Below are 24,458 nucleotides of genomic sequence, written 5' to 3' on the forward strand. Positions count from 1 at the left end.
CACATTCAAAACATACACACCTGCTCCATGCTGATTAGTGAATGCTGGTTCAATGAGAGATTATGATTTAAAATGATTATACATTTTAAATTGCCGCAAAGTGAAAATCACAATGGACAGCGCTACTCTTCAGCACCACTGTAAAAAAAAAAAAAAAAAAGGAAAAAAATCACCAACATATCTCTCTCACACTTATTACAATACAGTCTGACTTTATTTCTTTCATACTAAACTTATTGAGAATTGAAGTTTAGATGTTGATGTTTTATTGAAAATAATCAAGTTTGAAGTCACCATTGTGGAGATAAGCATTTGATTTAACTGGGCTCTTGATTCTTGAATACTTAACATCAATTTTCCTCTGATTGCTGCAATTGCATGTTTCTAAGGCACATTTGTTATTGCAACAGTTGTGAGAGAAACTCTGATCAGATCTTGATTACTTATTGATGTAGTCATGTAATAGTCAGACTCACAGGTCATATCAGGAGTCTGATGTCTGACAATGTTAACTGTTAGTCTCATGATGTCACGACAGTCAGATATTGTGATTTTTCTCTTTTATTATATAGGACGTGTTTTGAGCTGTGTCTTTTTGACTCACACAAAGATGAGGAATAAGCGCATGAATCTCAACAGTTTTACCTAAACAGAGAAATCAGGTTACATCTACTGACAGTTATGCTTCAATAAAACTTGTTTTTTTCAGGTTGGTTAAATTCAGTTATAATCAGTAATCTTAAATCATTTATTTCATTTTAACAAAACCAGTTATTGTAGATGTTATTGTTATTCTTTTTCAGTGCAGGTTATCACCCTCAGACTAATGGCCAGACTGAGCGGAAAATTCAGATCGGGAGATACCTGCGGTCATACTGGCACAATCACCAGCACAGCTGGAGTCGCTTCACTAGAATACACAGAAATCACAATAAAGGCTGTCTGGAAGTCACGATTACATCATGTCACAGTGGCATGAAAGGCCACATAACGTTATAGACATGTAGCAAATGTGCTGGCAATATTGCAACTTTAATTTGCATGATGCTGTAGGTAGTTTATTTTCAAATAACTGCTAATAGTTTCAGCTTTATCTTTATTACTAATTTAGGCTATTTGCTGATACATACTGTAATACATGTTTAAAATTCTCAAACCATTCAGACACAAGTTATAAACTAACCTGAAGATTGCTATTAACATATCTATGAAACAGTGTATAAACCGTTTTGTGAGTAATATGTGTTTATCTTAAAAGGGATTAACATCACATAAACTGTATTGATTTGACAGTGTTGCTAAACCACAATGCTGTTCATGTACTGTATTTATTTTATGGCATATGATCATATATAGTTCTAATATTACAACAGGGTATGACGTGACACTTGTAATAACCACTGATATTATTATTTTTGTACAAGACCTCAAATGGAGAGTGTGCTGCATTAATTGCGATTAATTGTTTATTTTGTTTATTTATTTTAATAATTACATGGGTTCAAAATTAAACATTCACTGGTTTTCCTGCATGCTGCATATTACATCCATTTCACAATAGTCATGCATGAAAGATCATGTGAGTGAATATAAAGCAAGTAATGTAAACAAAAGGGTAATTATGCTTAATCTGGTCAGCAGAGGTCACTATTAAACAATACTGAATGTAAGAGGCACCTTGCAAAGACATTATTGACCAGACAAATTTAAACTCTCTCTTTTTTTTACATGGAATATTATGGAGTACTGTGTTTAGGCCTGTTAAAATCACATGGGCAGTCTTAAAACGTTAAAAGCCATGTAGTTTGACTGAATTACTAATGTTAAAAACTTAACCAAAAGATATCAGGATTGTTTGATTGTGTCAGATGAGATGGTGTTGTTTTTGCATCTGATATAATAAAGCATAGCTGTGAGGAATTTCTCATCTCTAAATCCATAGACGAGAGGACTTACTGCTCTAGAAGTGATACTAAATACAAGGTAATTTATAAATCGGACAGTCAGGAATGATTGAATATCATACTGCATAACTACAGCCTCAATGTAAGGACACATGATCTCAGCCGTACATAAAAACAGCTGAAGGATATGCAGGGAAATAGTGCGCTGCCCTTTTGACGCTGACTTCTTATTGTCACTGGATGCTGCACGTGCAGCAAGGTATATCATTACATAACAAAAGACCTCAATTATCAAAATAACCACAAGCCCCACAATATGCAAGAGACCCCTAGCAAACTGATGCATCTTTTCTGGAACCATAATCTCATAGTGGCAGTGTGAGAGTTGAGACAAGTATTCACGAGAGGCAGTGCTAATGAGGATAAACATATCAACAAAGGGGCTTATGGAGCTCACGATCCAAATCACTAAAATGACTATCAGGGCTCTTCTAGAGGTGGAGATCGCATGATGTCGCAGCGGCATGCAAATGGCCACATAGCGCTCCACACACATGGCTATAATCGTCAGTGATGCACATGCTTTGACCACTTCCATTAACATGCAGATGGGGATACAGAAGTGCAGAGGTAACAAAACGAAGTTATATGATAAGATCACCACAAAATCTGTCAGACAAAGAAATATTATGTCTACCAGGAGAGAATGACCAAACAATATATAGCGTGTCTCTGTTCTGAAAGTCTCTTTCTTGGAGAACATTAAGAGCATGACGACCATGAGGTAGACGAAGGGCCAAACAAAGATCTGGGTCAGTGCCAGTGAAATGCTCCTTCGGACGGGGTCAGCTTGGATCAGCTGCAGCTGCACACTGCCACTGGCATTCTGACTGGCCATGGTGTGCACATCTGAGAGAGAGTTAGACAACAAAAACACACATGAGACATAAATGATGATGATACACTATCAATAATCTTAAAATATTTCCGTACACAAAAATCGCGTAATTTCAGTTTACATAATTTCAATCTCACATTTATGCAGATATATTAAAAGACAAAAAAATGTGTGATTGTAAATGTATATGTTTCATTTACAATTATGAACGCAACTGTTATGTCCCAATTATAGTTATATAAAGACTGCATTGTGACATATTGCATTGCTGTAATACTTACTGACAGTAAGGTTCTATTCTTGAGCCATGGTTATATTTCAAGTGTAATAAATGATAATGTGCACTGTGAACAAACATTTATATAGAATTGGACAAAGCAAAACTCCTGTGGATGACATCAGCTTAGCTGATGGAATCTAGAGCTAAATTTAGATTTGCTTGTGTTTGGGGACAGACATGGAGCACTGAGACACAATCAAGCATTTACTTTTTTATTTGCAATATGCCATTAAAGTCAAAATCTAGATTATTGCACAAACTAGAGTAGGAATGAAGAGAACGAGCAAAAAAACTGAAATACCATTATGCCTGATTTTAACCCTCAGTGGATACTTATTTTCTCTTCCATGTGACATTAAAGTTACATTTTGCATAGTAATCTGCAACCTTAAAGACAAAGCTATCATTTTATATATAATATATATTCCTTCTCTCACTAACATTTAAACTGATGCACAGTTTATTGTTGCCTATTGCATGACACATTCTAGCAATGCTCTCCTACATTGCTACTGCACTTATTTCCATCATTTGTATTAGTAACCAAAGGTGCTGTTAAATGAAAATTGTTCAAATCCATACCATCATGCAGTTGCTGAGTTTGAAGTAATTTCATCAATACTACATACACCCTACACACTGTAAAAAACAAATTGCTGAGTCAACTTAAAATAATTTGTAACCTGGCTGCCTTAAAATTTTAAGTTCAGTCAACTCTAAGTAACTAAGTTCAGTTTATTCAATTTGAAATGTTAAATTATACTAAGTGACAACTTAGATATTTGATTTGAATCAACTTAAAATTTTAAGGTAGCTGGGTTACTTACCCATCTGTTAAGTTTAGCAAACACAAAGTTGTTAACTTTGTATCTAAGTTGTTACTTAGTACAACTTAACATTTCAAGTTGACTAAACTTAAGGAAGCAGGGTAACAAATTATTTTAAGCTGACTCAACAAATTGTGTGTTTTTTTAAATATATTTTACAGTGTAGATTTGACAAAACTTTTATTCCCAGAGTAATCGAACATTTCAAGAAAGCACAACAAGTAAAAAGTAGTAAAGAGAAGAAAAAAATATGTAAATAAACACACACACACACACACACACACACACACACACACACACTAAAAAAACAAACAAACAAAAAAAAAAAAAAACACATGAACAAAAGGGTTCTTAGAGCTTGGTGTTGTCACACCCCTGTGAACTGTTTTGTTCTTTTTTTCCCTCCTGTGTCCTTATTTGGTCTTTCCTGTTCCGTTGCTTGTTAAGTCATCATTGGTTAATCACTCACACCTGTCCATGTCTAATCAGCTGTCCTATATTAGTTTGATTCAGTTCCTTGTTCATCGTCCTTTCTTAATGTCATTTATGTTAGTTTCGTCGTGTTGGATTGTGGTTTCCCTGCTGTTCCAGTTTGTTCCTGTTCCCGTTTGGATTATCTTATTAAAGCACGTTTTGTATGATTTCCTCATCCCTGCTCCTCCTTCCCACACACGACCCTGACAGGTGTCCCTTTATTTTTTATTACCTTTATTATTTTATACATTTATATATATATATATATATATATATATATATATATATATATATATATATATATATATATATATATATATATATATATTCATTGTAAAATATGGTTTTTATACTACTAAAAGTACTTTGCGATCCTAAAATGTGTAATTCATTTTGTCATGGAGTAATATGTGTTTGCATTTAGGGTAAAGTTAGGGTAAACAAATTCTCAAAGTCTCTTCCAGTATGTTTTTTTTTTTTTTTTTTTTTTTTTTTTTTTTTTTATTTATTTATTTATTTTTTGTAATTATCTCAGACACTCTGGTAAAGTGGGATACACATTTGTATTTAGTTTGTGCCTAGATAATGCAATTTCTTACAACAGGACATTGTACGAATAATGTTTTTCAACTGAAAATTTAAAAAATTTAAAAGAATAATTTTACAAAAAAAGACATATTAGCAAATTGTGGTATTGATTGTGAACTCATAAACACTTAAAATTAAAATACTTCATCAGAAGCAAAAATTTCAAGAATTCACTTCAACACAAGTAGACATTTAAGGAATTTAAACACAAGGACAAAATCATAGAATTCAACCACTTCAATACAGTGTAATATGTGTAGCATAAAATGCCACAATGATGTGCCTGTTTGCGTACGTGTACTGAGTTTACTTTCATATTTGTATGTTTATTTAGTATGCATGTAATTATGGGTTGTTTACAGGCACTTTTTTGCTTAATCTTCAAAAATGTCTTTCCTCTTTTTTTTTCTTTCCATGTCATTGTGATATTTTTTGTAAAACAAAACAGTTTCCCACATTAAGCAATGTATTATCTTTTCATTTATAGCATGTGCACATCATTTCATAAAAATGAATTATTACATGAACACATATAGGCTACTAGAAATAATGTACCTTTTGACCTTCCAGCACTTGAGTGGTAACCACGCCCATATGATATGCATTTGACCAATCAAATGTTCATATTCAAATTAAGTATAATTATGGCAACATTTCAAGACCACCCAATTATTATTATTATTATTATTATTATTATTTTTATTTATTTTTTTTTAAGGATCTCTACACCAAAAGCTTATTTGTCACCAAAAGCTTGTGAAGTGGGTACTGCTGTCACACTAACTGTATTTCACTGAATATTGGAGAACCACATTGCTTATGGAATATGAAAATTATGGAATATGACAATAATATGAAATTTATTATTCAAATAAATGAACACAATGTGAAAAAAAAAAAAAAAAAACACTGATATTATTATATTCCTTAAGAAGTATCAAAGAAAATTTCACAAAATTGTGGGTGTCTTGAGCTTTATTCACTGTAGCCTTTAGTTTACATATATAAATGACTGACTGAAGATTTAAAAATCGGAAATTAAAATTCATTGGATGGAATCGTTTATTAGTGCATATTTACATTATTGTATATAAGAATGGCATGTCAATGAAGTCCATCTTTATTTTATGTATGCAGAAATAACTGACTTTCATTAAATACCTTGACATTATTGTAATCCAAGGTTAATTATATAAATTGACAATTTAATTGATTTGTTTTAAGAAATACAACGGTTCCAAATGTAAAAAAAAAAAAAAAAAAAAAAAAAACAAAAAACAAAAAAAAAAACACAGATTTGCCTGCATGTTGAATATTGCATTCATTTCACAACAGTCAAACTTGTAATGCGTGTGATAATTCTAATGGTCAAAGAAATGTTACTGAAAATCTTATGAATAAATAAAAAAAAGTAACGCAAACAGAAGGTTAAAAATGCTTAATCTGGTCAGCAGAGGTCGCTATTAAACGATATCATGAATTTGAAAGACACTTTGCAAAGACCTTATTGGCTGGTCAGGTCAAACTCTGGATGGTTATTTTTTACATGGAGTATTATGGAGTACTGGACATGCATTTGGATATGAATTTATGCTTGTTAAAATCACATTTGTACTCATGAAATATTAAAGTCTGTACTAAAAGACAATCATGATTGTTTAACTGCATCAGATGAAACGGTGTTGTTTTTGCATCTCATATAATAAATCATAGCTGCATAAAATTTCTCATCTCTAAATCCATAGACAAGAGGACTTACTGCTCTAGAAGTGATACTAAATGCAAGAAAATTTACATACCTGACAATCAGGTAAATATTAATATCATACTGCATAACTACAGCTTCAACGTAAGGACATATGGCCTCAACCGTACATAAAACCAGCTGAAGGAGATGGAGGGAAATAGTGCGCTGCCCTTTTGATGTGGACTTCTTATTGTCACCCGATGCTGCACGTGCAGCAAGGTATATCATTACATAACAAAAGACCTCAGCTGTCAAAATAACCGCAAGCCCCACAACATACAACAGAGCCCTTCCAAATTGATGCATCTTCACTGGAACCATAATCTCATAGTGGCAGTGTGTGAGCTGAGACAAGTATTCACGAGAGGCAGTGCTAATGAGGATGAACATATCAACAAAGGGGTTTATGGAACTCAGGATCCAAATCACTAAAATGACTATCAGGGCTCTTCTAGAGGTGGAGATCGCATGATGTCGCAGCGGCATGCAGATGGCCACATAGCGCTCCACACACATGGCTACAATCGTAAGTGGTGCACATGCTGTGACTGCTCCTATCAACATGACAATGGGGATACAGAAACGTAGAGGTATTACAACAAGATTGTATGATAAGATCACCACAATGTCTGTTATGCAAAGAAATATTAGGTCTACCAGGAGAGAATGACCAAACAATATATAACGTGTTTCTGTTCTGAAAGTCTCTTTCTGTGTGAATGTTAAGAGCATGAGTAAGATGAGGTAGACAAAGGGCCACATGAAGACCTGAGTCAGTACCAAGGAAATGTTCCTCCGGGCAGGGTCAGCTTGAATCAGTTGTATCTGCTCATAGCCACTGGCATTTTGACTGACCATTTTGTGCACATCTGAGAGAAAAATAGAGAACAAAAACACATATGAGACATAAATTATGAATAATTCTTGAGAAATATGTATTTAATAAATTTATATAATTATTTTATTTCTAAAATTTATAAAAATTATAAATAAGATTTAAATATTTATGTAACCATTTTATATATATAAAATATATTATATAATTTCATTTTACATAACTGAAGGTAATGAAATCATTTACATCAGTTATAAAATATTACATAATCTTGCTGTAATACTTACTGACAATAAGATTCTATTCTTGAACCATGGTCATATATTAAGTGTAATAAATGATGATGCACTGTGAACAAATATTATATAGAGTTTGACACAACAACTCCTGTGGATGACATCAGCTTAGTTGATGACATCTAGAGCTAAATTTAGATTTGCTTGTGTTTGGGGATAGACATGTAGCACTGAGACACAATAATGCATCTATGTTTCTTTTATTTGCAACATGCCACCCTGTTGAAAAAAACAGCATATGCTGGTTAGGTATGTTTTGAATCATGGCTGCTGGTTTGATCTGGTTTAAGCTGGTCCTTAGCTGGTCATGTGCTTGTCCTAAACTGGTCCTAAGCAACTAGCTCCTACTCAGGACAAGCTTAGGACCAGCACATGACCAGTGTTGGGGGTAAGGCATTACAATTAACGCGGGTTACAAAATAATATTATTTTTTTTAAGTAACAATATTAAAAACAAAGAAGCAAGCCCTGCCCAGATTTAAAAAAAAAGTAACGCAATGCATTACTTTCCATAAAAGTAACTAAGCAACGTAATTAGTTACTTTTTCAGGGAGTAACACAAAATTGTAATGCATTACTTTTAAAAGTAACTTTCCCCAACACTGCTCATGACCAGCTAAGGACCAGTTTAAACCAGCTCAAACCAGCAGCCATGCTTCAAAACATACCTAACTAGCAAATGCTGTTTTTTCAACAGGGCATAAAAGTAAAAATCTAGATTATAGTGCAAAAACTAGAGTAGACATGAAGAGAAAGAGCAAAAAACAAACAACAAAAAAAGCAATACTGTTAGGCCAGATTCTAATCCTCAAATCCATGTGATACATTTTGCACATCCAGTAAACTGCAACCTTAGAGATAAAATTATATTGCATGTTTTGGTAACTGTCACGAACTGCACAGGCACACAAACTCAAAAAGGGTGAAGCCAGAGCAAGACAGGGCAGAGCTGGAAGCCAGAGTGGAGCCGGCAGAGCAGGAAGCCAGAGCTGAAGACCAACAGGGTGAAGCTGAAGACCCTCAAGGTGGAGCTGAAGACCAGGACAGCTAAGCAGATGGGACCAAAGGTCCCTACGGTAAAGCAGATAACCACCATACCACAGCAGACAGGACCTAAAATCCCCACAGTGGAGCAGAAGACCACCAGGTTGGAGCTGATGGTGCAGTCCACCAAAATGGCTCAGGCTGAGCTGATGTCCACCACAGTGGATCACGCAAAACTGTAACAGAGAGCACAGAGAGGTTAACAGTGCCCCCTGTGGCCATAACAGGACAGAATGAGAGTTCAGGGACAATCATTGTCGTGTCAGGGCAGGCCGAGAGTTTAGGGATGACCTCCGTGAGCGTGTCTGGACAGGCTTCCTTGCCCATGACAGGACAGCTGAAAAACTAATCAAGACAAGACAACTAATCAAAACTAACAAGCTAATCAAGGTCTGAAGGACCTTGCTAGGATGCAACAGGCAGGAGAGATTTATTTATGAAATTATTTACGTGGGATGTACATGATGACCAGGAACACTGGAGTGCTACCATGACAGCTGAAGCATCTGGTGTGGCGGCCCTGACAAGTCGAGGCTCTGGAATGGTGGTCATGACAGGACAAAACTCTGAAATGTTGGCCAAGTTGTGATGAGTCTTTGGTGTGGGAACCACAGGACAGGAAAGTACTAAAGGACAGGACTAGTGGCCATTGTAACTGGACATGCTGGTGACCGCGTTGGGCCAAGTTCCGTGGCTACCTGAACTTGTTTTATGGTGCCTTGACGCAGGTGGATGATTCTAACCGCTGGAGCTATTGTTGGCTAAGTCTTCTGTCATAAACTGCACAGGGACATCCAAATGCAGTATTTCTTGATGGGTTAATCTAGTTTTTTTCAGGGTTGGAGCTAAACTCTGCAGGACATCGGTACTCTAGGACCGACGTTGCCTATCCCTGTCATAGACAATCAGACAATATAGACCAAGACTGGGTTCGGGCAGATAATCAAAACCAGGTACCAAGACACAGGAGAACCAGGAGGAGAATCAGTGACTGAGTGAATCAGGCATATATAGAGTGAGCAAACAGGGTTAACGAGGCACAGGTGAGAACAATAAGCTGATAAAACTGTGCAAAGGATTGTGGGAAATGAAGTCCATGACAGAGTGGAAATGGTATGGGGTGGAGTAAATAATATAAATTTTGATTTCATGAGGACTTTAAATTTCAAAATGGTAACATTCTATCAGTGCTCTCCTACATATTTGTTATTCTTACTGTGTAATGGTATTAGTAACCAAAGGTGCTATTAAATGATAATTGTTCAAATCCGTACTATAATGCAGTAACTGAGTTTGAAGTAATTTCGTCAGTCTTACAACAAAAACTATTCTGTTGTGAAAACCACCCTACAGTACAAGATACAGCAAAGTCTTTAGTGATGAAACATTTCAAGAAAGTACAACAAGTAAAAAAATGTAATGAGGAAAACACACATACACCTTGGGCTTTCATGTGTTATGGGGACATTCCATAGGCATAATGATTTTATACTGTACAAACTATATTTTCTATCACCCTACCCCAACCCTACACCTAAACCTACCCCTCACAGGAAACTTTCTGCATTTTTAGATTGTCAAAAACTTTAAATCTGTATTATTTATAAGATTGTTTCCTCATAAGGACCAAAAATGTCCCTATAAAGATAAGGATTTTGAATATTGCCATCTTTGTAGGGACATTTTGTCCCCATAACATAGGATGCATGTCCTGATTTTGCTGAGTTAGATGTGTTCCTGGGTCAAGATATTCTGTTGACCCTGGAACAACATTTTAATCCAAAAATTTAATCTTGACCACATCCCTACACCTAAACCTAACCTTACCCATGAGTAATCCCTAAAATCAGAGGAAATTATAGATGAATAACACTGATGTACAAGCACCAAACACTGATTGTAAGCCTAAACTTCACAAAAACTATAAACTGTTTTTTTCAAATCTGATTGGTTAATCACAATGCTGTTCCAGGGTCAACAAAGATGTTGATCCAGGAACATGTCGTACTTGGTAAAATCAGGTTCTGAACATGGGCGCACATACCTGAACCACACACACACACACACACACACACACACACACACACACACACACACAAAAGGGTTCTTAGAGCTTGGTGTCCATTAATCAAAATTAGGGCTGTTGGAAGTAAAGCATGAAAAGTGCTGGCATGAAAAGGCCACAGAAAACAATGTTTTTAATTTTTCATGTTATTTTATTTTTGCATAGCAATATTAATTTGCATTGATGTTGGCAATTATTACTATTATTATTATTATTGTAATAACTGTATTGTTTTAAACATTTTCACTTTTTTTATCCATATATACATAGTGCAATACATTTTAAGCTACTGAAAGCACTTTCTGATTCTGAAATGATGTGTAATCCATTTAGTCATAGAGTAATATGTGTTTGCATTTATAGAAGATGGTGAAGTGAGTACTGCTTCTTCACTTATATCTTATATGCTTTGTCACACTATATTTCACTAAATGTTGGAGAACCACAATGCTGCCCATGCATTTAAATTATGGAATATTATCTAAATTATTTAAAAAAAAAAAAAAATTAGCACACTGTGAAAAAAAATATCACTGATATTATTATTATATTCCCTAAGTAATATCCAATGGAATATTTCATAAAGTGTCTTGAGTTGCACTCACTGTAGCCCGTACATGTTTGAATGGCAAATGTTATGTAAGAAAGAAAAAATTCTATATGAGATGCAAATACTAGATTTAGCTTAAAAATTAATTCACCTATACTGTTATAATATCGTTTGATATACTGACATAGAAATCGCTGACATTTAGTAGATGCTCTTTATTCAGAATGAATAATGATAATAATAATTTGTTAATGAGTTATTTAAAGTCTGCTGACATATAAAGTGATCAATACCAAACTAAATCTTTTCCAACAAATGTATATCCAATGCAAATGTAAAATAATCACATGTAATTGTTTATAATTAAAGGACAATATAACAGAAATATTAATATCTTAATCAGTTGTGTTGTATGCTAAATAAAATACCATCTAAATACTAAGTGAGAAACATCTTCTCCAGACAGATATTGCTATTATCAGATATTACCTGATAATATTTTGAAAGGAATTTAGACAAGCAAAAAATACCATGAGCACTCTTTAACCTTAAAAACGCATAGATGTCCATGTAAATGCTTTAACTGAAGAAAATCATGTTTGTTTATCACTGTCAGTAGAGATTGCATTGTTTTTACATTTGATATAATAAATCATAGCTGTGTAAAATTTCTCATCTCTAAAGCCATAGACAAGAGGACTGACTGCTCTAGAAGTGATACTAAATACAAGGAAATTTACATACCTGACAATCAGATATATATTAATATCATACTGCATAACTACAGCCTCAATGTAAGGACACATGACCTCAGCAGTACATAAAAACAGCTGAAGGATATGAAGAGAAATAGTGCGCTGCCCTTTTGACGCTGACTTCATGTCACCAGAAGCTGCACGTGCTGCAAGGTAAATCATTACATAACAAAAGATTTCAGTTATCAAGATAAACATAAGCCCCACAATATACAACAGACCCCTAGCAAACTGACGTATCTTTTCCAAAACCATAATCTCATAGTGGCAGTGTGTCAGTTGAGTCAGATACTCATGAGAGGCAGTGCTAATGAGGATGAACATATCAACAAAGGGGTTTATGGAACTCAGGATCCAAATCATTAAAATCACCATTAGGGCTCTTCTAGAGGTGGAGATCGCATGATGTCGCAGCGGCATGCAAATGGCCACATAGCGCTCCACACACATGGCACCGATGGTCAATGGTGCACATACTCCGACTGCTTCCATTAACATGCAGACGGGGATACAGAAGTGCAGTGGTATTAAAACATAATTGTATGATAAGAGCACCACAAAATCTGTCAGAAAAAGAAATATTAAGTCTACCAGGAGAGAATGACCAAACAATATATAGCGTGTCTCTGTTCTGAAAGTCTCTTTCTTGGAAAATATTAAGAGCATGAGAAAGATGAGGTAGATGAAGGGCCACACAACAATCTGGGTCAATGCCAGTGAAACGTTCCTCCGGATGGGGTCAACTTGAATCAGTTGCATCTGCATACTGCCACTGGCATTCTGACTGGCCATCGTGTGGACATCTGAAAGACAATTAGACAGACAACAAAAACACATTAACTATAATACATAACATATTAGGAAAAAAATACCTGCATAACCTGAAAAAAACTTTACCTGCATAAGCCAAATGATGAAGTGAGCTGTGAACAAACATTTATATAGAGTTTGACAGAGCAAAACTCAAATGGATGACACAAGCTTAGTTAATGACATCTAGAGCTAAATTTAGATTTGCTTGTGTGTTGGGGATAGATGTTGAGCACTGAGATGCAATCGTGCTTAAAACATCTAAATTATGCAGTAAGGTTAAAAACATTAACCTAAACAAGTAATATGTGCAACAAAACAGTTTTACAGAGTTAGGTTAATAATTACTTCTGCTATCACAATTTCTATTTATAATCAATGCTATTTATTTATTAGGGGCTAAGGACTAAAAGAAAGTTATGCAATGTAGGCACACAAATAGAGGACAGTCTAAATATTAACCATGGCAAAATTGGAGTCTCAAACCCAAGTGCCACTAAATGTCCAAAGATGAACTCATGTTCATCAGCAAAATTCAGGTTGATTCCTTGGCTTATTCCAATTGACTGCATTTTTAAAGGGGTCATCGGGTGCAAAACTCACTTTTATATGTTGTTTGAACATAAATGTGTGTTGGCAGTGTGTGTACACAACCACCCTATTATGCTAAAAATCCACCCAGTGGTATTTTTGTAATCTTTATAAGAAATATCCCCTTCCAGTGCAGGGGAAGACAAGAATGTCTCTGACTGAGCGATTGAGGTGTTCTGTTATTGGATGTAATAGCCGCTGAAGATGCAGAGATTAACATTAGATTAACGTTACTTTCGATTTAGAAGGAAGATGTTCATACAAATCATTCATCCAGCTTCACCTACAGCGGAAGTGAGTATAAGGGTTTTTACGCATCTTTGAAAATCGGCTTTCTTAATAATGTGCTAGTTAGCAAGTTTCGCGGCTAAATGCGGCTAAAGTAAACAGACGGCTCATCACCCCACATAAGAGAGGGGTGGGGTGAGCAGAGCTCATTAGCATTTAAAAGAACATGCAATAGAATGGCTCGCTCTGAACAGGGCTGATTTTGACAAGGTAAAAAGGGTGTTTTTTTACACTACCACTGATAAATTTTAACCAAAGTATGTTATAGATTTGTTATAGATTTATTTTGACCCCTTTAATATTCTGGGTTTTCTGAAAAATCTACTGTATAGAATTTATCCTAGACAGTTTTTACTAACATCTAGAGCTAGAGCGATTTGTTGTCGTCATCGATTGTCGATTATGAAAACAGGTCAATTAGCATGGAATGCGTTGACGTGTCGCACCCTCACACCTTTACCCACGCCCATTAATAAAGTATTAATTATGAGAAAATGTGTGAATAAAATATTAAAAGATTAATAGCAGAAGTTGCTGGTATTATTTATCGGAAGTTTAACTAAAAAAATCATAAACTGATAAGAAAATAATAAATAGATTAATTGAAAAATAATTGATAGATTAGTCAACAATAAAAATAATCAATAAAAAAATGATAAATGTTTGACCATTACTCACAAGAACTTTGTTTTGTGAAATTTATCTTGCACTGTTAGTCAATACAAAAGGATTTTGTGAATAAATGTGTGTTTGAATGTAGCTGTGGTGAGTGTAAGTACAGATCGTAGTTGATAAAATGGATCATAGTGTTGCTATTTGCAATTTTACTTGTAAATCATAACTTTTTTATTTATTTATTTATTTAAACATGACACTTCCAGTGGGGGGGGAAATGGAATTTAGTATTACCTGTTATTAATTATTTAAAAATGCTCATTAGTAAAGCTGTGTAACATCAGGAGTATTGCTCCTTTTGGCCAGTGTTTACTTAAAATATTTGCACCATAATGACATTAGGGCTTCTGGGGCTAATCAGTGCACAAGCAATACAAAACACACAGTTAGCAATTTCAAAATATGTTATTCACTAGGTGCTGAGTACTCTTGTTGACAGTTATATTTGGTTGGAAACTGTCTGTCAAATCTTTAGGCAGAACATATAACAAATATACTGTATATTCATTTTTTGGCTGACCCTGGACCACAAAACCAGTCTTAAGTAGCACAGGTGTATTTGTAGCAATAGCCAAAAATACACTGTATGGGTCAGAATGGTTGATTTTTCTTTTATGCCAAAAATCATTAAGATATTAAGTAAAGATCATGTTCCATGAAGGTATTTTTTTTTTAATTTCCTACCATAAATGTATACAAAATTAATTTTTGCATAATAATATGCAATGCTAAGAATTTCATTTGGACAACTTTAAAGGCAATTTACTATTTGTACACCCTCAGATTCTTTCAAATGGTTGTTAGGGTTAGGCCAAATATTGTCCTCCCCTTATTCATTCAGCTTTCAGATAATATATAAATCTGAATTTTAGAAACTTGACCCTTATGACTTGTTTTGTGGTCCAGGGCCACATATGTGTTTTTTATGTATTATATTTTATGCCATGGGTGGTCAATGTCAGTCCTGGAGAGCCACAGTCCTGCAGAGATAAAAAGTCCTGCAACCTTGATAAAAACTCACTGGCCTGTAGCTTTCTAGTAACCCTTAGACCTTGATTAGCTTGTTCAGTTGTGTTTGATTAGGGTTGGAACTAAACTCTTCAGGACTGTGGCTCTACAAAAACAAAAACAACAACAACAACAAAAACATACCATACAACAGAAAGCCTTATATCAGATATGATACCTATAGATTTATCCGGTTAAGGTGAATTATTTTATTTTAATTTAGGTTTTATTAAGTTTCACCATGGATGTGTCTTGAGCATCATATGAATTTGGTCTTTGGATGTTTGTGTGGTGAAACATTTTTTTTTTTTTTTTTTTTTTTTGAAAGAACAAAGGAATATATGTCAAATGCAAATTACCCAATTATCTTAAAAAGAGATCAGTTCACCTTTACTAGAATTATTGTATGATACAGCAGTGGTTCTCAACTCCAGTCCTCAAGACCCACTGCTCTGCACATTTTGTATGTCTCTCTGATTAAATGCACCTGATTCAGATCATCAGCTCATTAGGAGAAAGATCCATGAACTGAACTTAAGCCGGACTCACACTACAGGATTTTTAGCCTGATTTTGCCCTGATTTTCCCCTCCCGAGAATCGGAGCAAAAATCTTGCACCTTGAATGGTCCCAATGTTCAGCACGGATTATCTGGTAATGTGAGACATTCATAGATTGAATCTTGAACCTCCTGATCTGCTTTCACACTAATCGGGGCCACCCCAATCATATCAAACATGTTTGATATTCAGGAAACTGCTTCTTATGCTTTTGTAATAACACTGTCTGTATAATATGTTGAAAACATACCACAACCAGATGAAGTAAGGAAATCTCTGGAGTGAATCGTCTCAGTTTTGAACATACCAGGTGAGTGCATAAACCTGCTAGCACGCTGCCTAACATATGTAAATTAGTTGCTGAAATCACGTGAGGCGCTCCCTCCGGCATGATAATCTTAATAATATCTTTTAGTGTGTGATGCGCCACGATTTTCAAATCTTGCAGTGTGTGCATGTTTAAGATTTCAGGGAAGATAATCTGCAAAGATTTTCCTTATGTGTGCGCTGCAACCAGATTTCATAATCGGTTAGGATTTTAAAAATCCTGTAGTGTGAGCCAGGTTTAAGTGTGTCAGATTCAGAAACATACAGAATGTGCAGAGCAGTGGGCCCCGAGGACTGGAGTTGAGAACCACTGATATAAAGTACTGTGCAAACGTCTTAGGCCACTATTTGTCACCAACTAAAAAATGGTTTAAAGTCAGATATTTCTATCTTTTGCTGTAGTGTGTCAGTAGCAAATATCAGTTTGCATTTCCAAACATTCATTTTGCCATTAATTGTAATAATGCAGTGAGATTTTTGCTTGCACAAGGAGTCTGACAACAGCCAGTGCTCCACACAGAGATCTGATCTCATCATCATCCAGTCTGAAATGACATGAAGAAACAGAACAAACTGAGACAGACTAAATCCAGAAGAACTGTGTTAGCATTTCTAAGATGCTTCAAGAAATCTACCTGCAAAGCTATAGTACTGTTAAAAGTTTTAGGCACTTGTGTAACAATGTTGTAATATGAGGATGCTGTCAAAATAATAGATATAAATAGATTTTTATCAATTAACTTGTAGTAACTAAATAAAATCAACATTTGGTGTGACCATCCTTTGCATTTAAAGCAGCTTTTGCCATTTCATTCTGAAAAAAAGAAAGAAATCTGAAAAATATAGATGTAAACGTGTGCTATCATACAGTATAATAGGTTTCTAAATGCTCCAAAGGCCCAGTGACTCTATAATTCAAAAGTCCATCCTCCTGGATTAATTTATATTCAGATTCAGCACACTTAGCACAGTTGTCTAAATGTAGACACACACAAGTACTGGCTGTACTTGATTAAAGGGACCACAATGTTGCTCCTGTATTGACAGTCTAAGTACACCCCAGATCATTGTTTCCAATTTCATCTGCGTGTGATATTCCAAAAGCATTTTGTACCTTTTTCAAAAAGTTGTAGTTATATACACACAATATATACACAAATATAATATGTATGTATATATAAACCAAAAAGAGTGATGGATTGAAACTTCCTTTAGAAGCTGCCTTCGTGGTCTCACAAGTGGTTATGTAGCAATATTATTACATAAATACTACTAATGCATATTTGTTATAATCACATAACTTTTCTTTCTTTAAAGGAAATTTGACAAAACTGTTGAGCGACTTGGGTGCTGCACTTTTTGTGGGTCAATGTTTATTAAACATATTTACATCATTCTAACAGACCGGTTCTGTCTAGTGGAGGTATAACTCAGGAGATTAATCAGAGCGAAAAGTCATTAAATAAACATTTGCTTTGGAGCTTGGTTCGGTGCAAAGGGATCAGGCATCTTGGCCTCATCTTGCCAGACGGGTTGCATCATTACCAAACAATTAGATAACACAAATTACACGATATGCAAACATGTGGTTACCACTGATGGCCTGCTTAACAACCTCTAAAGCACATAATTAGTCACATAGGATTTGACTCAACTATTTGCTGTGATGCACGTCTGATCCTTAGAGATTTTACCAGGGGTAGAATGGAAGGCCTATACATACATATACACATACATACATCAGAGGTTGCGCTAGACTTTAACATTGTCCATCATTTTGACTGACAGAGTCGTAAAAATTCCGTCATAATCTATTATCACCCGTCATTACAATTTTATATTTTAATTAGAATAAAACATTTCATTGCTTTTATTTTTGTTCTTTTTGTCTTTTGGTCTATGCTGTTTTCAGATGAATAAATAGTACATAGTGCGTCTTCCTTCCAAAAAATGGCAATAGGCAAGGGTTTGTGTTAGTTTTGATATAAAACAAAGTCTCAGATTTCAAATTCTGTCCATTTCATTAGAGAATTCAAGCAATAAATACCATTTTGGCGCTCTTTAATGTGGCGTGATAGATCGTTGTCGCTTCTGTGTACTCGTGTTTGCGTAATCAAACGCATAGCAAAACATTCGTGACAGTTTCGTTTTTGTTCTGGAACCAGCGCTCTGTTGCTACATTGGAACATCTGGACAGGGGTGGGAATTACAGCTACAATTTTACAATAGATCACCCTCAGTGTAATCCGTCAAAGTGACGGACGGTCTTCAGATTTTTACTTCACTGATAAAAAAAATTCCCTCAAAGACGGACAATTGTCGGTTTGTTCGCGACCTCTGTCATACATATACATATACATATGCAGACTGCATCATTGACAATCAATTAGGAAACACAAATGATATGCTGATATGCAAAATTGTAAAAACTTAATTAATCACATAGGATTTGAAGATTTTGTCTACATTTTACTGTAATGCACATCTGATCCTTAGAGATTTTACCAGGGGTAGAATGGAAGGCCTATACATATACATATACATATACATATACATATACATATACATATACATATACATATACATATACATATGCATAGGATTTGACTCTGGGAAGATGTGGTCAACTATAGTAGTCAACATTTGAGGTGGATCAAACCCTTTAATCAAAGTTGTCCTAAAACAAACAAACAAACAAACAAAAAAAATCCTTATTTTTATAATCCTTATTTTAATCCTTATTATTATACTTTTTACCAGTGTTAAAAAGGAAGGTCTATAAAAAGATCCAGATAAAATAAAATAAAACAATTAAAAAAATAAATAAATAAAATAAAATACATTAAATAAAATAACAATAACAATAAATATAGTTCTATATTGATGTTTAAAGACATTACAGTTGATTTACATTAAAATATATATGCTAAAACTAAAACGAGCAAGGATATAATATCCAAGCTAGTATAACAAAGTTTAATATTTATATAATGCCAGCAAATTAAATAGCTAGAGAGCAGCAGCATTTTTTATTTTTGACCTAAATGCAGACAGGGATATGCAGACTTTCAATGTTCCAGATCTTCTTTATCATAAAGCTTGTTGTTTGCTCTTTGGTGTTCGATATGTCCCTCTTCCCTCCATATTTAAGGTCAGTGCACTTCAGAAAACAAGCAGCTGTGAGCTACGTGTCTTACTGCCATTATGAGTGACGCTTATGACACTGCAGATCAAGCTGCCAATGTACTTTCGTCTCTAAGTACAACTTTTTTCTGCCGCACTGCAGAACAAACAAAATGGTAAAAAAAAAAAAAAAAAAGGCAGAGCACCACAGTTCACAGTCAATAATTGATAGCTCTGTTAATGACCAGCCATAAGAAACAGACAAACATTCTGAGTATACTTATCCAGCAGTAAATATTTTACAAATTATAAAACAGATTAGTTCCAAAAAATACTTTACTACAAAATGACTTAATAATTTATATAAACATAACTTGTAACTTATTTAATAAATGGTAAATAAATAATTTAAGTAATTAATTATTTACTTTTAAGAAGTCTTTCTATAGGGTCTTGTTAACCAGATGAAGAAATTAGGTCTACATATAAAACCTTGTATACAATATATAGATAAAAAACCTTCTTTAATATATACACTACCGTTCAAAAGTTTGGGGTCAGTTCATTTTTATTGTTTCTTTTTTCTTTTTTTTTTTTAAGAAATTAATACTTTTATTCTCCAAGGATGTATTAAGTTAATAATTAAAAGTTTCTTAAAAGTTAATAATAAATAATTTACATTGTTATAAAATATTTATATTTTGAATAAACACTGTACTTTTTAAACTTGTTATTCATGAAAGAATCCTGAAAAAAAAAAAAAAATCACAGGTTCCAAAAAATATTTGGCAGGACAACTGTTGATATTATCCAACATTGATCATTCTAATAATAAATCCGCATACTGGAATGATTTCTGAAGGATCATGTGACACTTAAGACTGGAGTAACAGCTGATAAAAATTCAGCTTTTCATCACAGGAATAAATTCTATTTTAAAGTATGTTAAAATAAAAAACATTATTTTATATTGTAAAAACATTTTGCAATATTACTGTTTTTTTTCTATATTTTTAATCAAATAAATGCAGTCTTGATGAGCATAAGAGACTTCTTTAAAGACTATTACAAGTCTTACTGACCCCAAACTTTTGAACGGTAGTATATATATATATATATATATATATAAACAACAACAAAAAAACATATGACTATTGTCAGTAATTTTGCAAAAGCATATTGGCTATCCAGTCAAAAAATCTAGGTCTACGTATAAAACCTTGTTTTTAAAAATGTATATGCATACAAAAAACGTGATTATTATCATTAATTTTGCAAAAGCACGTCGCTTACTGAATCACAAACAATCCTTCAACTTGGTTTGTTTTGTTTTGATTGTTCGGTTGTTAATTGCTATAATGATGCTTTGCGTTCATAGCGTGAAATTAATCCATCCTTTGGGAAAACAAATCCCATTCCTTTGTCATGAAGCAAATCTTCAGCAGTATAAAAGTGGGCTACCCATCTCTAATTGTTTTTTAGTGTTTCCTCCAACAGAGGCAGTGTGGTGAGTGAACAAGCGTAAAGTTTATTTCATAAACGAAAATCAGATCAGATGCAGAATCTCCTATTAACAATTCAGTGAACATTATTCAGTTATTCAATATTTTTCTCATTTGCCAGATTCCAAACTAAATAAATGTTCTTTTGCAAACTTCCTTTCAGCCTTTGTAACATCATCGGCTCTGCAGAGCGCTTGAAACCATGCAGAATCTGACAGACCTCCCAGGCAACACGACATCCAGCATTAACCTCTCTGTCATCGTGAAGGTGTGTGTGGTGATTCCGTTTTTCGCTGCCTTCTTGTTCTTCATCCTCCTGATGCTGTACACCTTTGCATCTCGCAGGCAGTTTTTTGACAGCTCCCGTTACATTCTCTTCACCTACATGCTGATCAACGACACCCTGCAGCTGCTCTCCTCTGTATCCCTTTTCTTGCTAGTGATGGGTGGTGTGCAATTTGCAATCGTCTTCTGTGCGCCACTGCTTTATGTGTCCGCTGCTACCTTCCTAAACACCCCACTCATCCTTTCCACCATGTCACTGGAGCGCTACGTGGCTATTTTCTACCCGCTTCACCGTCCTGCCATCTGGAGACCTGAATGGATTTGGATCATCATTCTAAGCCTGTGGATCATCAGCTGCATCCTGCCCACCGTCGACTTTGTCTTGATGCGGCTCAAGCCAGGCGTAGACGTCCATTCGACCCCTGTGCTCTGCAAAATCACTGTGCTCAATGCTTCTCCCATTCAGGCTCTGTTCAGAGTGAGCCTCAATGGGATCTTCTTTGCAGTGGTCGCTGTGGTCATCCTCTTCACGTACATTCGGATCCTGCTGGAGACCCGGCAGATGCGGCAAGACCGAGTGTCAGTGAGGAAAGCTCTGCACACAGTGCTGCTTCATGGGCTCCAGCTGCTCCTCAGCATGATGGCCTTCTCCCTGCCTGTCGCAGAGCTCTTACTTTTCCAGCGTGTAAGCTTGTCTCAAGCAGATATGTCTTTCATCTATTATTTCTGCTTCATCCTCCTTCCTCGCTTTCTGAGCCCGCTCATTTATGGCCTTAGAGATGAGACCCTCAGAAGCTATATGAAGAAAGCTATGCGTTGTTATGGTCCTCGTATTGACCCACATATAGATGTCAAAATAACTAAATGACAGTGCAAGAACCATGGGTTTGTTACTGCTTTTGTGAGAGTGACAAATCAAGCACTTAAAAACAATGTAAATTCTATCTATCTATCTATCTATCTATCTATCTATCTATCTATCTATCTATCTATCTATCCATCTATCTATCTGTCTGTGTTTGAATTGATAAATATATATTTTTAAAATGTAAAGCTAAATGATGATAATAATAATGTTATACCCATGTTTGATCATTTTAAATGTAAATTTGAGAGTGTAAAAAATAATTGCATTGTCAGGTTGAGAATCTTTGAGAATGAAAATATATTAAATTCTGTGAAATTATATAATTCTGAATTGCATTGTAAGAAATTCTGTGTCAGACAAATGTGTGATAATAATAATAATAAGAAGAAGAAGAAGCAAGAAGAAAAAGATAATTTGGCCTACAGTTACACAAACATTCAAATGTTTGGTGTTGGTAAGATTTTATTTTAGGTTTTTGAAAGACGACCTTACCCAAGCTTGATAAAAAATACAGTAAAAACAGTAATGTGAAAAATCATATTGGTAAAATAGTTGCTTTTATTCTAAAATATTTTAAAAATGAATTTACTCCTTTAAATTTTTATTTAGCAGCCATTCGTTTTCAGTGTCACATGATCCATATCATTCTAATATGCTGATTTGGTGGTCAAGAGCATAAAAACAGAAATCTTTTGTAATATTATAAATGTCTTTACTGTCACTTTTACTGCCAATCTCATGCATACTTGCTGAATAAAAGTATTCAATTCTTAAAAATGTCAAGAGCAAACTGAACTGTTTTCTATGTAGAAAAAAAGATTATTTATTATGCTCAGTGTCCTTTGTTACACTGTTAATGTATGTGTACTGCATGCTTTTTTGAAGTAATACAAAATAGATTCTTTGCATTTTTGGAAAATAATGTCTACATTTGCTGTAAATATGCATCCTATTTACGCAATGCAAGGGTAAATAAAGAACTGATGTTTGAATAAGTAGCATTTCTTTACTCAAGAAACACTATGTCTATTAAGGCTATTTTTTCCATATTTGACACTTAATGCACTTAGCCTACTGCCTCAGATGTGGCTGTTGTAATGATGGACAAAACAAAGATCTCCATCATTCGCTGGTTAAAAACCTTGTAACTCCTGCAGTTTACAAAAACCATATCATGACATTTCTGCAGTTTACATCCATGCATGCTTTTCAGGCCTTATTGCCCATAGCACCTTGTTTGTGACAGGTATCTTTTGATAGTGTGAATAGAGGATGAAGTTTTTAAAATATTTCTACCTGAAAAAGTAAAAGTCAAGTGATAATGATTTTATGGTAGATAATATAGCTAGAATCTAATGCTTACTAAATACGCAAATACACAACAACAATGTTTGCCGTATTAAAAAGCTACTTCTGATGTAAATGTTCCTTGCTACATTCTGAAATGTATGTGCTATCACCAGCAAACATAATTTTAGTGTCTAATGTACTGACTACTCATTTTCTTAAATAGCTTTAACAGGAAAGTGTCAAACAGGAAAATTGTTTGTCAATAATGCAAGAGGACAATAAAAAACAGCCCATTTTTCAGTTAAAGTCAGTTCAATGCTGATTCAGTGATGTCGTCATCCAGTTCAGTTATGTTTCCAATAGTGTTTGTACAATCAAAGAGACAATATTGCCAGAGATATACTAGTAATTGTGCTATATTCCATCTCTATATGTTTCATGTGCCTTATAGAGTCATATTTTCATTTAAATACTGTATATTCTACATTAAACATAACCTTTCTTAAAAAAGCCCAGATTTCAGGAAATAAATGAAAGGACATCCAAAATATGGTGGGCATCCAGGACAAGTTTGGCAGACATTGTAATTACCAGTAAAAAGTAAACAGTGAGTAAAGCATGTAAAGAGATCCAATGCAAAAGCCTCTAAAACCCATCTTGGTTAAAAATTAGATAATGATACTGAGTAAATGCTCTCCACACATATGTGTTCATCAAATACTTTCGTCAAATGTGCTAAATCCAGCCTCAACCCATTCAGAAGTACCAGTACTTACATAGAAACCAGAAAGAAATGCTCATTTTGCTTTTGCATCTGAACTCTTCACATGTAAATAAAATACACGCAAAAAAAAAAATAAAAATAAATA

General features: G+C 34.5%; 4 protein-coding genes across 7 annotated transcripts; 1 reads left to right on the forward strand and 3 right to left on the reverse strand.

The window, feature by feature from the left end:
* Window positions 1-1,845: 1,845 nt before the first annotated feature.
* On the reverse strand, window positions 1,846-2,802 carry LOC127176921 (odorant receptor 131-2). The gene has a single exon (XM_051128772.1). The coding sequence runs from the start codon at window positions 2,800-2,802 to the stop codon at window positions 1,846-1,848; it is 957 nt and encodes a 318-aa protein (XP_050984729.1).
* Window positions 2,803-5,954: 3,152 nt separating this feature from the next.
* LOC127177528 (odorant receptor 131-2-like) lies at window positions 5,955-7,863 on the reverse strand. Its single transcript, XM_051129840.1, has 2 exons — window positions 7,841-7,863; window positions 5,955-7,587 (listed from the first exon to the last, which is right to left on the reverse strand). Exon 2 carries the CDS (start codon window positions 7,574-7,576, stop codon window positions 6,620-6,622), a length of 957 nt encoding a protein of 318 aa, XP_050985797.1. The 5' UTR covers window positions 7,577-7,587; window positions 7,841-7,863; the 3' UTR covers window positions 5,955-6,619.
* Window positions 7,864-11,927: 4,064 nt separating this feature from the next.
* LOC127177573 (odorant receptor 131-2-like) lies at window positions 11,928-13,325 on the reverse strand. Of its 2 annotated transcripts, XM_051129911.1 has the most exons (3): window positions 13,161-13,325; window positions 12,855-13,066; window positions 12,668-12,748 (listed from the first exon to the last, which is right to left on the reverse strand). In XM_051129911.1, the coding sequence occupies exons 1-3, from the start codon at window positions 13,198-13,200 to the stop codon at window positions 12,725-12,727; spliced, it is 276 nt and encodes a 91-aa protein (XP_050985868.1). In that variant the 5' UTR covers window positions 13,201-13,325; the 3' UTR covers window positions 12,668-12,724. The 2 variants fall into 2 exon arrangements, with proteins under 2 accessions (XP_050985867.1, XP_050985868.1); XM_051129910.1 differs by having other exon boundaries at window positions 11,928-13,066.
* A 295-nt stretch (window positions 13,326-13,620) lies between these two features.
* On the forward strand, window positions 13,621-22,364 carry or95a1 (odorant receptor, family 95, subfamily A, member 1). Of its 3 annotated transcripts, XM_051129923.1 has the most exons (3): window positions 13,621-13,714; window positions 13,796-13,958; window positions 21,310-22,364. In XM_051129923.1, the coding sequence occupies exon 3, from the start codon at window positions 21,349-21,351 to the stop codon at window positions 22,297-22,299; it is 951 nt and encodes a 316-aa protein (XP_050985880.1). In that variant the 5' UTR covers window positions 13,621-13,714; window positions 13,796-13,958; window positions 21,310-21,348; the 3' UTR covers window positions 22,300-22,364. The 3 variants fall into 3 exon arrangements, with proteins under 3 accessions (XP_050985880.1, XP_050985879.1, XP_050985881.1); XM_051129922.1 differs by having other exon boundaries at window positions 13,621-13,958; XM_051129924.1 differs by lacking the exons at window positions 13,621-13,714; window positions 13,796-13,958 and having other exon boundaries at window positions 21,368-21,414; window positions 21,492-22,364.
* Window positions 22,365-24,458: the final 2,094 nt, after the last annotated feature.

Source organism: Labeo rohita, chromosome 15 (assembly GCF_022985175.1).
Source record: "Labeo rohita strain BAU-BD-2019 chromosome 15, IGBB_LRoh.1.0, whole genome shotgun sequence".
Classification (NCBI taxonomy): domain Eukaryota; kingdom Metazoa; phylum Chordata; class Actinopteri; order Cypriniformes; family Cyprinidae; genus Labeo; species Labeo rohita.

Excerpts from the sequence above, each read along its gene's own strand:
- LOC127176921 (XM_051128772.1), bottom strand. The coding sequence starts at position 2,802 with ATGGCCAGTCAGAATGCCAGTGGCAGTGTGCAGCTGCAGCTGATCCAA.
- LOC127177528 (XM_051129840.1), bottom strand. The coding sequence starts at position 7,576 with ATGGTCAGTCAAAATGCCAGTGGCTATGAGCAGATACAACTGATTCAA.
- LOC127177573 (XM_051129910.1), bottom strand. The coding sequence starts at position 13,200 with ATGTTTGTTCACAGCTCACTTCATCATTTGGCTTATGCAG. Across the intron at positions 13,067-13,160 it reads TCATCATTTGGCTTATGCAG|ATGTCCACACGATGGCCAGT; the intron begins GTAAAGTTTTTT and ends ATTGTCTTTCAG.
- or95a1 (XM_051129922.1), top strand. The coding sequence starts at position 21,349 with ATGCAGAATCTGACAGACCTCCCAGGCAACACGACATCCAGCATTAAC.